The 13,750-nt window shown below is 39.3% G+C and overlaps 1 protein-coding gene across 1 annotated transcript in view; it reads left to right on the top strand.

The window, feature by feature from the left end:
• The window catches only part of grm1a (glutamate receptor, metabotropic 1a), a 42,257-nt gene that overhangs the window by 7,316 nt on the left and 21,191 nt on the right, over nucleotides 1-13,750 (top strand). The window contains exon 3 of the mRNA XM_066676693.1: nucleotides 259-508. Within this exon, the coding sequence (XP_066532790.1) occupies nucleotides 259-508 (250 nt within the window). The remainder of the gene's footprint in view (nucleotides 1-258; nucleotides 509-13,750) is intronic.

The following is a 13,750-nucleotide window of genomic DNA, read 5'->3' as shown; positions in this document are numbered from 1 at the left end:
GTAACCATCTCTTCATTTCATGTCTTTTTCAGTTGCCTGTCTCCATTTTGTGTCTTCCATTGTGAACGTGCATTGTGAACGTCGTCCATTTCTAATCCCGGGTTCTGGCTGCTCTGACTGTGTTGAGTCACTGGAGGTAACGCAGCCTCCGTTCTGGATCTTTTCATATTTATGCTGTTATTGCTTGAGCTTTTCCATCAATTGCATCTATGTGGAGTACTTGCTCTGATCTTGCTGCCATTTTGTGTCTCAATTTAGGCAACTATGGTGAAAGTGGCATGGAAGCCTTTAAGGAACTGGCAGCGGAGGAGGGGCTGTGCATTGCCCACTCTGACAAAATCTATAGCAATGCCGGGGAGAAGCATTTTGATCGACTGCTGAGGAAGCTGCGGGAGCGCCTCCCTAAGGCCCGAGTGGTGATCTGCTTCTGCGAGGGCATGACCGTGCGCAGCCTTCTGATGGCCATGCGACGGAGAGGGGTTTCTGGAGAATTCTTGCTTATTGGAAGGTAAGGGAGGCTCTTAAGCTTTTTAAAATGTGTCTACAGGGTGAGGCAAAACCACAGGACACCCTTTCATCTGAATAGCCCAGAAATTAATGGGTGAGGGGGGCCTATCTTTTAGTATATGTCCAGAACATGGCCGCCATGTTGAAAGCCGCCATATTGGATCAAGTTTTTCCAGTGGGAAGGTGGTCATGTAGCATATCAAAGAAATAAAACGGTGTCCTGCGACTTATGACTCACCCTGTATTTAAGTCATGTTCATGTTCACACTGCTTTCCCTCAAGTCACATCCTTTTGATTTGACTGAATTTATTTTTAAAGATAAAATAAAACTGAATTGAAGGCGAAGGTACTACAGAAACAGTTGTTCCATTAGAATATAAATACAATCTGGATAGACGTTCCATTGCACGAGTCAGACATCATCTTTCATATCATTATTCTAGGGAGGCTTTAGACAAATTTTGGGAACAATGCTGTGATAATATAATGACACTCAGCAACAAGTACATTACGGAGGTCAGGTACTGATAATGGGGGATTACATATGTCACTGCAACTCATCTCAAACTCTTTGGATGTAGTTCTGCAACTGAAATCGCAGTTGCACTGACCTAAGAGTCATATGCAGCTGCTCCAGAGCATTTAATTTCATCTCATGCATTTCTATGTAGATTATTTAAACTATGTGTTCACAATAACAGGGCGGATTATAGCAAAAATTAAACTTCAAACCAAAACACAGGTGGCAACAAAATAAAAATAAGAAACAGAGGCCAGGGAATTTTCAAAATTGGAGCCACAAAAGGGCACGATTATACATTATACAATGTTCCTATGTACCTCAACTATAAAATTGCTTACTTAAATGCATGAATCTGTTGAAAATTCAAGCCTCCAATTCTCCAACTCCAAATCTCAGCTATAAGGTTCTTTATGGGTCATTGTGCTTTATACAAAACAATTTGCATAATGACCCAGATACTGTGCTTTGTTTTTTAACTTGCTCTTCTGTTTCAATAGTAGGTGGTCTGCAAAATGGTTTTCCTTTGAATGTCTTTTTGAGCATGGTCTCAGGTGCATAAAAATAATTGGCAAGCATATTTCAAATGAGATTCAGTTTAATTCAGTTCATTTGAATGTGAACTTGTGTAAACCTCTCTGTTCCAAACAAGCGCAAGAAGTGCTCAAAGCCACGGTTCTTCCATTGGCTCAAGAAGGCGAAGCAGTGGAATGCCTAGCTGCGTTTGCCACACACACACACACACACACACACCAAAAACACACACATACACAAGTTTCCAGGGAAACAGATTGAGATTAAAAATGTTGGAAGCCAACAGAGGCGCTTTTCACCCTTAATGAATAAGTTGTGATGCAGATGCTGAAATACCAATCTAGAGAGTGAATTCTGTTCCCTGTCAACACTCTGTTCTTGTCTTCTGCTTTGTTTCTGTGTGTGTGTGTGTGTGTGTGTGTGTGTCTCGGTTATATATCATGCTGTGCTGACCAAAACCTGTTCACACAGAGTCTTCTCTTCATTCTGGGGGCCACAAGCTAGTAACCACGGTGTAAATAATTAAGTTTTAAGAAGTCAGATTTTACAGTTAGGGTAATTTTAGTGTTAGTGCTACATTTAGGCTGGTAGGACAAATCACAGGCACAAAAAGAATGGAAGTCTATGGAATGCACCATGCATGAATGTACAATGCATGAAAATAAATGTGTGCATGTGTGTGTTCAGCATGAGAGCGGGAGAGAGACAGAGAGAGAGACAGAGAGAGCAACGTCTTTTGATTTGAGGTATGGAAAAACGCTGCGGGCTGAGTATTAAATATTCAATCTGGCAACCTCTCAGGAAATGTAGGTTTGTGCCAAAAGTCCTGCAGGCGTAAAGATGTTCCATAGTGTTGCTTTTTAATGCCAGGCTACAATATGAAGAAAATCAATGTCAATGACTTGAATATGAACAGATATTAATGGAATTAGTCTCAAATAACGCACCAAATCACTCATTGACATACAGTATGCATGTACGTATATGTGTGTGTGAGAAGAAAGCAGTGGAGTCTGATGTGACCTGTTTCGTATTCATTGTCACTATCACTGAAAGAAAAACTGATGAAGTCGCCCTGTGTCATCACTATTGGCCAAAACATATATTTTCAAAGGTGCTTTGTTGTCATCTCCCTGCTTGTCAGCTGCTCAGTTAAAGGCATATTAGAAATACACTATAAGAACTGTGCTTCTGTGGAATTGGATTTTGCTGAAATCTTTCAAACTGTCATTTCTCACAAAAGAACCTGTTGTTTTGTCTGGAGATTCACAAAAGCCCATAAGATGCCCTTTTGTGTTTTTGCATTGTGTGATACAAATGCAAAGAGGACACTGAAGGAGTGATATTGCAAGCTCTAACACCTGCCCAGAAAAGATTTGTGGTTCAAAGCGTAAGTAACTGGATGACGAAATAGTTTTGTTTGTTGCTTTACTATGGGATCAACATTTAGAAAACAGGTTTTCTACAAATTTTACTGTAAAACTCAAAAACTTTCAAAGTAGGTTGTTCCCAAATTGCTAACCATTTTTATTGGTTCTGTCATCAATATATGGTTCTGACATGATGAAATGACATGATCTATCTTAAGTGAAATATAGCAAAATGGCCCTTTCTAATATAACCTCTCTCACTTCAAAGAATGAATAGTAATATGAATGAATGGCTAGCCAGTTGTTGGCTAATGAAGTAAAGGGGGGGGGGGGTTACTGCTACAAACACAGACCAGGGAGTTACCAGGCATTCAGCCACAAGCACTTTAGCGAGGTCAGTTAGTGATGTTGGATGATTGGCTCTGGATTGCAAAACTCTCTACAACCTATTGCAGAGATAATAGAAAGTACTCCATCGTTCAAGAGAAGGCAAATCCATTCCACAGCCAAATGCTGGGGCTTTATACTCCTCTAGTCTACACTTGGCTTTTAACACGTTGGTTATGTTAATGTGCAACTGAATCTTGGTGTCTACAGTGGCATGAATCACCACTTGTACCAGTAGTGTACTAACATTTGGACATTTGATAGTTATTCATTCATTTTAATGGCTGTTTACTAAATGTCCTGCCCCACCCCACTATGTTCCACACAAATGTTTGAAGAAATGAGAAACGGCTGCTGATCTAATGCCTACAACTTTGTCTGTGAAATGTTGTGCCACATATGGCTCACTTGGAACTGGCTCAGTTCTCTTTATTTACAATGTGACAGCAGCAGCAGGATGAATTCTGAGTAGCAGTGGAGTATTTTAACTGCTCAGCTCCAAGCTAATGCCTTAAAACCCAATGAATGCCACTTCATCTTGCAGTGGGAAAACAGCCTGAAACATGCCGCTAAACTAACTACATTTTTCCTGGATAAAAAGTGGAGTATTTTTGACTGGTCAAACCTGAACCTTGTATTGGCAAGAACTTCACATTCTAGAGATAAGACTGAAGGCGAATATGCCCCAAAACAAGCAGAACATCCCCAGGGAAGATACTCACTGTCTGGGGATGTCTATGGGTCACAAACATCAGGCAGAAATTGACTGCAAAGGATTTCTAGGCTAATTTAAGATTATGTTAATAGCCCAAGTTACTTATTATCCCCCCTGTAATGGAGGCTTAGGTACAAAAAGTAATGGAATTTCTATATGGTTTGCACTGTGTAGACATTAAATAGCCTTACATTTCTGCTGATATTTTATGCTTCAACACAGTAGTCGCTATTTAATATGAAACGAAATGTGCTGGAGTACAGAGAAAACAACAAAAAATATGTCACTGTCCAATTACTGCTGGACTGTTCTATGTGTTTATGGGCTTATGTGTGTATAGTATTTATAGCTGTGAGCATCCACTAGTAAATGAGGGTAAGATTACCTACTGCATTAAGATTTGTTTTGTATTTTTGTATTTGTCTATGTGTGTGCATGTGTGTATATGTTAGCGAGAGAGAGAGAGAGAGAGAGAGAGAGAGAGAGAGAGAGAGAGAGAGAGAGAGAGAGAGCAAGCTTTGCTTAGGCATGGTGGTCAGAATAGCTTTAGGGGTGTAATGGAGATTTATTCATCAGAAGCTAGTCTGATGTCCGTAGGGTTCCTCTTAGTGTATACAGGAATAGTCCTCCAAGTGACCACTGTATCTGTTTAAAGAGATTCTCTGCCCAAAAATTTACTTATTTCTACAGCTGTTGTACTCTCCTCTTGAACTCTGAAGTGATATGTCCTGAATTAAATATATCAGAAAATATACTGAGCTGAGATCTTAGAAAATCTTCTTTCAGAGGCTTTGGCATAGTAACAATAATAATTTGTTTACTCAAAGTGGCAATAACATGTCATTTAATGTACATGTTGATTTTACACTCTATTTTACACACAGGATTTTTGACATTTATTAATTTGTTTATTTCGTGTAAAATGTACTATATATATATATAGACGAAGGTACTGCTGCCTTTGTAGAAGATTCCTAATATTTTCACCATTCATTGCTCATTAGCAGCTCAACTCTGAATCACAATGTTCACAATTTTAATCCAATACACTTTTTATAAAATTCAAAGCATATTTCCTAACCACTTGCTAGCTGTCCAGTTTACAGCATGCTGGAAAAAATGTCTGGTATTTATACAGAGCCCTAGTTTGATAAATAAGAAAGAAAATTATGGCTCAGTCTCAGGCGTTCTCTCTGTGCCACAAACGAGAACCAGAATCTGGAGGCGTTTGGATGGTGGAGAGACCTCTGAACATTGAAAAGCATAAAAAGGGTTGAGGATGTTTTTCTATTCCATCATTCCATAGGTGGGTAATATTGGCTTATTTTCGCTGTTTCAGATGTATTACATAAGGTAGAACTGACTCTGACCTTTAACTTCACATGTAAGTAAACGTATACCAAAAGTGCTAAACAGCTCGAGTTACTAATGAGTATCTCTGGTCATTTACTTTCCACATTAAAATATGCAGAGCTTCAGAATGAAAACAAACATGAGAGGGAGTTTGTTTTTCTGTGAGAACTCTACAGAATTGTCTGGGTTGCCTTTAACACCCTTTTAGAAGAGTCTTTTAGAAAATAACAGCTAAGGGGGATTTTTTTTTTATTAGATTACATTAGATTACATTAATTACAGGACATGATCTGCCAGCAGAATAGCAACTGGGGGACTGCACAAAAAGAAAGAAACCAAGTAAACCAAAGAAAATAAACAACCAAATGAAGTTAATGCTAAATTACTGATGCTAGTTAGCGCTGCAGATATTATGTAGGCTACATTAGCTTCTAATCATCATAAGGATTTCTAATTATTGTGTGCTGTCTTTGCAAAATGCATGATGTACTGCAATAAAAGAACACTAATTCTGTGAAAGAGATGAGACGCACTTTTGCAATGTTTCACTCCAGAAGATTGCATAATAAATAACAATAAATTCTAGTTTAAGCCTTTATTAGACTTCTTTCTTCCTATAAATAAACCGTGGAAGCTGTACAGCACCCATGTTTGCTTAGTGAAAGGTCAGGGCCATGCTTTAGACCAGTAGTTGGGATGTCCATTCAGCTTTGCCTTCACAGCCTGTGATTTTAATTTCCTTCCCAAACCATACACATATCTGATCTTTCTTCCTTCATCTAAAAAGCCAGCACATCCAAAGTCTGTTCGGTTCTGAAGTGAACCCTGTTTGTATACAGTGACAGTAATTATAGCTAATCACCACATGTTGACAGCATTTCTAATCTGTTCAGGTACAACAACAATGATGATCTGAGCATTTTCCCTCACTGTCTAAATGCACCATCAGGCATTCAATTTCTGGAAAACAGAGCCTTGCCATTATCTGAATTGAAATGTAGCTTTGTAGCTACGCTGTATCATAGTGTTACTTTCAATGTCAGTTCTGGGACAGCTCTATCTCTTCAATGTTTAATGAAAGTTCTTGCTTCACATCTTGTTAAAGCCACACTCCTGAAAATGCCCAGATTTCAGGATAAGATTTTTTTTCTTACTTCCTGCTTGGTTCAAAAGCTGTGGCTCTGAATAGTAGGTGTGGGAATCACAGGACATCTCACAATATGGTATTATCACTATACGTTGCCCAGGTTACAGTGATATCACATCACAATTCTGTAATTCTGAGAAACTCTTTATATTGCAATGCAGTCCTCTATAATACATCAATATCAGTGTGACAATGTACACTAAAGTGGGTCATCATTCCACTGTAAATTAGCCTTAAACTGCCAGAAAACAGAACTGTCTTGTGGTGGCATTTTTATTTCCATTATGTCGTCTGTGTAAATTGCGCATAAAAAAATTTAGTTTTTAGTTGTACACCTACATAGGTAGCTCAGAAAGTGAACAGAGACTGAAAAACAAGGGTCTCTGATGAATGATCTGTGAATATTTGTATTCAAAAGCCCTAAATATATTTTAACTTATTAGGCTGTTTGTAACCGTAAAAAGAAACTTGAAGAAACCTGAAGAATATAGCAATAAAACCTCATTCCAATGAAAGCCAAGTAATATATTTTTTTAATCTGGAGTATAAAAAGTACAAGTTCCTCCCAAATCCCTGTAATCATAACTCACTGTCACCTCTGATGGAGTCTTACTAATCCAAATTGTATTTTCACACAGCTGTGTTTTCATCTCACTCTTTGTGTTCACCTCAATTTAAATCAGTCCTCAGTGTAGATAGCACTTTATGAGAAATGTACCATTTTTAATTTGCGCATATTTTTCCTGTTCCCCATTTCTTGTTATATTACTAAACTTTTCCCATTAAGAAATGAAAGACAGCTACAAGAGCCTCCGTTTGTAATTAGCAGCGTGGTGCCTCTCAGCTTAACTCATTATGGGTGAATATTGCGGGATCTGTATTTGCATAATCAGCCGTCATTTTCCTGTTGTTTTTGAGATGTATTTGCGCATGGGATCTTATCACTGTTGCAGTTACTGTACATTTAGGTGCACTATGTGGCAATGGCAGTGGTACATTCGGTGTCTTTTCCTAATGATGAAATGCACCGTTCCTGACAGGGCATTCTATTAGTTGCAAATGTAAAAATATTTTACAGAAAATGCAGATTTCGTTTAACACCAAAACCAATGAGTTGTTTCTATTATACGTTTACTGCAGTTAAACAGATGTTTGGTTCTGTTTATGAGAATATGGAAAATAATCCTGCATGCTTATCAATGTCATAAAACATATGTGGGGAGGTGGGAGTATAAAAGTCAGAGACCACCTATCATTTTTTTCAGACAGGAGAGTGGAGTTCAAAAACGTTTTTAAAGATGAGAGAAATTGGAAATAAAACAACAGGAGGCCTAATTGTCACCTAAGGCTTGGTAGAACACCAAAATATGCACCATCAGTTAAACAGTACTTATAATATTCTACAAAATCTTAAAAGACATTGGTGAAATCAAGTTCCTCTTACTTTAAAGCTGTCAAAAAAGGAAATAATGAGAAAATATAAAAAAGACTAAAAAGAAGGACATTTGCATTTGAATACGAAATCAGGCCTTCATTTGTAGAGCTGCAGTGTAAGGTTTTAAACTGTAAATTCTTTAAATAGTAAAGACACCTGCTGAGCCAAAATTCCTGAATTTGTTTTCATACTGTATTGCTGTTTCCTGTTTTTTTTCCCCTTTCTTTTCGTCCCTGATGCAGAAAAACAATTGCCTTGGCGCCTGGGGCCATTTATTTTGATTGCTGTTTCATTTTAAAATTAAAAAAATGAATTTTGTTCTTTGACTTTTGCTGTAGTACTGTGGAAGCATTATGACCTAGTAAAAGAAAATTCATGCTCATGAAAATAGGAATGCAGTTTTCTGTGTGTGTGTGTGTGTGTGTGTTAGAGTTTAGCAGTGAATATATTAGCTGGGCTGGAAGTTTATTACGTGGTGAACATCTGTTTGTTATATATATAATTGACTCTAGCCTGAGCAGATTTCACACACCTGCTTCAGAGAATGAATCAGGTGATTCACTTGATTCTTTTGGCCCCTGACCTCCAGGCAGCAGGCAATTAGAACTAATTGTACCAGTAACTGAAAGAAGCCTAACTTGTTTCTGTGCTTCTGGTTCCATAGCTCAGTATCATTTTCACTCTAGATAACTGTCAGAAAGGTTACAGATCTGCAGGAAATAGGCCAAGATCAGATGGTGTTTTAAATTCATGAGTCTCTCTCTTAATGAATAGTCTGATTGTGTCTATGTGTGTTTTGCTAAAAGATTAGATCCCTGGGCACACTTCCAGCTCCAGAATCTACTCCTGTGCCTCTTCTAAGTCTCCCAACGCTTTGCCAAATCCTGCTTCAGATTTATTCCAGCCTGGCAACGTCCTTTTCTGTGTTTCTGAGGCTTGGCAGAGCTGGAGATGGCCGCTGATTTTCGCTCAACTGGGTCACCTCTTCTCAAAGGTGTTTCTGAGGATTTCGCTCCCTCACTTTCTCCCGGTTTATCCCGAGGTGCTTTTGCAGGATGGAGTTTCAGCAGAAGCTCGGGGGCATGTAGCATGATAGCATTGCGCTAGCGCTCGCTTTTTTTTTTTGGGGCAAGAGTTATGATGGGCAAACGTGTTTGAAAAGACCTCTACAAGGCTCTGGGGAGGCTGGGCTCACTTTCCAGAACATCTTTCTTTCATTAGCCCACCATTTTGAATGCATTAGAGGATATGTTAGTCATGAGGGCAGTGAGTGAGGGAGAGAGAGGGAGTGAGAGATAGAGATAGGTGGGGAGACAATTATGTGGATGTGTGGGTGGAAGGTTACTAACCCCAGTGGTGTAAATATCTTGTCAGAAAGCATCAGAGAAGGAAAGAGATTTTATTTTACATTTATTTATTTTATACATTTCTATTACTGTTTCTCAGCCCTTTCTCTGATGAGATGGATTCTGAAGTGCTATCGGTTTATGTAACTTAGCTTAATTGAGTTGAACTTTATTTGTGTTACGGTCCTAAGTGTGGCGCTTAGGAATATGTGGTGTGTGTGTGAGTGTGTGTGTTTCTCAAGGCTGTAAAATTGCTTGTTGCTGAGATCATCCACAGTTATGGCCTGGAATCAGTATAAATCTACAAGGTTTTAGTGACTTATGGGACAACAACATTACAGTGAACAAAAAGCTGAAGTTGTTCCACGCAGATCCACGCCTTAGACTCTTACACTTCCTGCCTCATAAGTGTAATTCAAAACTATCTCCAGGAACGTCAACAGCATGCTGTAATTTTGTATTCTGTAGCAGTTTATTAAAATATGTTCTGTCAACATTGCAGATTCTAAACCAAAGACTCAGACCTGTCGATACACAAAAATTGAATGTAATTGTGAGCATCACATAAGAAGTTCTGTTTCTCCATCTTAGCTTAGTAAAGTAGAGAGTTTCTGTTAACAGCACAGACTGTAACATTTGAATCAATACCATATTGTGTGAAACTGTGAATAGAAGAGTACACATTTTATTATGAGTCAAGGCTGTCGAAAAGCTGTTGTGTGCACCGTCTTGTTTAAATAATAAAATAAAGGATTCACTTTTCCACAAACAAGAAAAAAACTACACCTGCGGAAACACAACAAATAATGCCATTCCTTAACAAAAATGTTATTTAACTAAAGAAATGTAAATGATGTTTAAATAGTACACGGTGGTGCAGCAGGTAGTGTCGCAGTCACACAGCTCCAGGGACCTGGAGGTTGTGGGTTCGATTCCCGCTCCGGGTGACTGTCTGTGAGGAGTTGGTGTGTTCTCCCTGTGTCCGCGTGGGTTTCCTCTCACAGTCCAAAAACACACGTTGGTAGGTGGATTGGTGACTCAAAAGTGTCTGTGTGTGTGAGTGAGAGTGTGTGTGTGTGTTGCCCTGTGAAGGACTGGCGCCCCCTCCAGGGTGTATTCCCGCCTTGCGCCCCCTCCAGGGTGTATTCCCGCCTTGCGCCCAATGATTCCAGGTAGGCTCTGGACCCACCGTGACCCTGAACTGGATAAGGGTTACAGATAATGAATGAATGAATTAAATAGTACACCAAAGGCACACATAAAGGGGAGGCAACATATTTTTCAGATTTCCTGTCTAGTACTTCATATGTCTTTGATATGAAATTGTTCACTGTAGAGAAACATAATGACACAATTACAATTTTTATGTTTATTACAATTTTGGTTATAGCCAAGTGACCCTATATATGTCTTCTGATTATTCATAGACTACAGTAAAAAAAAATCTATTTGGCCAAACAACACCCTGTCAAATTTTTCTTCACAATGAATAGGAAATAAACAATGAATAGGACATAAAATGTGTCACTACAAAAGTATTCCCAAGCTTTACTTAAGCTTTACTATATAATCTACTATAAAAGCTTATATAGCCAAGATCTATTTTTTTAGTATGGTTTTCTCTGGTTGAGGTATGGCTCCCATGGGAACTGGGTGGATGGATGGTGAACGGATGAATGGATACATTCATGAATGCATGGATAGACAGATGAACAGACAGGTATATGGATGGGTAGATGACAGAAAAGAGACAGATTCAGAAAGGCTTGCAATGCACAAGTGATGGAGGTGTTCTTTTGGAGATTGATGAAAGTTGAACAGAAAGAAAGAGAGAGAGAGAGAGAGAGAGAGAGAGAGAGAGAGAGAGAACGCAGGCAGCTTGTGGAACGCAGAGCCAGGCTGCCGCTAACTGGAGCACCATGAATTAGTAAAGGCCTCTGGATAAGCTTTAATGGCCCTCAGCCTAAGCCTGCAGAGAGGTGCAGGCCACATCCAACTGCACCCAGCAGACAGGCTTGATGCTTCAGATTCAGAGAGCAGGAGAGCACTGGAAGAGAGAAGAAGAGAGGAAGGCAGGGGTAAGCGTGTGACATGAGAAGAGAGGTGAATGAGGGAAGGTGAGGAAGAAAAGGAGCAGAAGAAAAGGGGCAGAGAGTAAAGAAAACAGTGAAGTATTGGATAGAGGCATTCTAAAGTGGAAATTATCACAATCAAGGGTGGCATGATGGTGCAGCAGGTAGTGGCCTGGAGGTTGTGGGTTCGAGTCCTGCTCCGGGTGACAGTCTGTGAGGAGTTGGTGTGTTCTCCTTGTGTCTGCGTGGGTTTCCTCCGGGTGCTCCGGTTTCCTCCCACAGTCCAAAAACACACGTTGGTAGGTGGATTGATGACTCAAATGTGTCCGTAGGTGTGAGTGAATGTGTGTGTGTGTGTTGACTTGTGAAGAACTGGCGCCCCTTCCAGGGTGTATTCCCGCCTTGCGCCCAATGATTTCAGGTAGGCTCTGGACCCACTGCGACCCTGAACTGGATAAGCGCTTACAGATAATGAATGAATGAATTATCACAATGATATTTGGCATTTATCTAAAGAATGAACACTTACAATTTGTTCATAACTCACATTAATCCATCAAATAAGTCCACAAATATAAAGGAAAAGTGCTTTGTTATTAGGATACTGGCAGTGTCCTGTCAGCAGCTCTCCAGTTATCTGTCAGCAGATAACCTCGCATCATATGCCTTCTGAATCTTTCGGCAACAATATAGTATCAGATACCCCTAAATCTTCTATGATATGAAGCTGAACTCAGCTTCTTATTTGAATCTTCCAGTTCCACCTTAAATGTTGCCATGGCCTCAGGCACCAGAATGTAATTGCATCAGCATTTAAGGTGGAACTTGATATTTGCAAGGTAACTACTAAGACAACAACACACTCATGTAGTAATGTTTTATGCTTGTTGAAGTAATGAGTCATTATATATTGAAACTATAATAAACTAAGATAATATAATGTATATCAAAGCTTTTAAATGAGAAAATACCTACATTTGTGGGTTTCTTTGTTGCTTGCACAGCCGTTTTGCTGGTGATTCACAAACATTCTGGGAAAAATGACTCAACACACTCCAAATGGAGAACTCTCTGTTTGAAGGACCATGCAGCCCTAACACTTCACCCTACCCCTAGCCAAAATGGAAGGATAGGGCTAAGTGTTACAGGCAAGGAGTGAAAATGGAATGGGATGGATTAGTCTCTTGCTGCAGTGCTCAACAGCTGTGTTTTAGTTATAGCTAAATGCCATGCATAAAAAGAATGAAAAAAATGGGTTTCAAATGTTTCAAAACACAGAGATTTGAACAAGCAGGTTGCAGTGTCGGTGGGATAATATAAATAAGGTAAATACTTTCCCAAAGTATTAATTATTGATTTATCAGCTGAAAAACATGCACAATTTTACTATGCATATTTTAATATGAAGCTGGTTATTTGGGTCTGGTTATCCTTGAAAGCTGACTAAAGGTGCTAAAATGTTCTATCCAATTTTGAAATAACTTTTTCTGTCAGTTGAGGTGGGAGAGTTTAAGGATTCATGAGATGCTGCATATAGCCATCTGAAACAGAATGTAACTTTTAGCCACTTTGTTTAGGAATAAAGCAAATGTTGGAAAGGCGTGCATCTTGATTAACTGCAGCCTTCCACCTTCATCCATATTAATGAGGAATTGAAAACTGCATCTGTTTGCTGGCTGCATAGAAGACAAATTTTAGTAGCATCAAATGCTGTGTAACTTTCCCATATCACATACTATTCATTCATTCATTATCTGTAAGCGCTTAGCCAGTTCAGCGTCACGGTGGGCCTACCTGGAATCATTGGGCGCAAGGCATGAAATAGACCCTGGAGGGGGCGCCAGTCCTTCACAGGGCAACACACACACTCACTCACACACTCACACCTACAGACACTTTTGAGTCACCAATCCACCTACCAACGTGTGTTTTTGGACTGTGAGAGGAAACCGGAGCACACACACTATTTGTTTTTTTTCCCTACCTAATACTGTTAGTATTTCATAATATCCTGTGATATTGTACTCCTTTATGGTGTCTGTGGTTGGTTTATAGTTAATAGGTAATAGGTAAGGCATGACAATGGTCTCATGGCTTTTCCTTTTAGCTCAAATCTGATGTGTGTGTGAGCTGTAACTGAAATAATAAAATCTTCACAAAATTAAAAAGCAACAGCCTTATTTTGCCCACTCATTCTCAATAATCAAATTATATTCAACCCTAATTACAACAAGCATGGCCTGTTTGCACTCATGTATAATTGTGAATCCCTGCCCTTTGCGTTGTTTGATTGTGCACTATGGCGGTTCAAGGGTTGCAATTAGCACAATGAATGTAATTATACAAGCTGGAAAATGTTGATT

The sequence above is a fragment of the Hoplias malabaricus genome, chromosome 7 (assembly GCF_029633855.1).
Source record: "Hoplias malabaricus isolate fHopMal1 chromosome 7, fHopMal1.hap1, whole genome shotgun sequence".
NCBI lineage: Eukaryota > Metazoa > Chordata > Actinopteri > Characiformes > Erythrinidae > Hoplias > Hoplias malabaricus.
The sequence above is the reverse complement of the archived record's forward strand: the minus strand, read 5'-3'. Positions and strand labels throughout refer to the sequence as shown.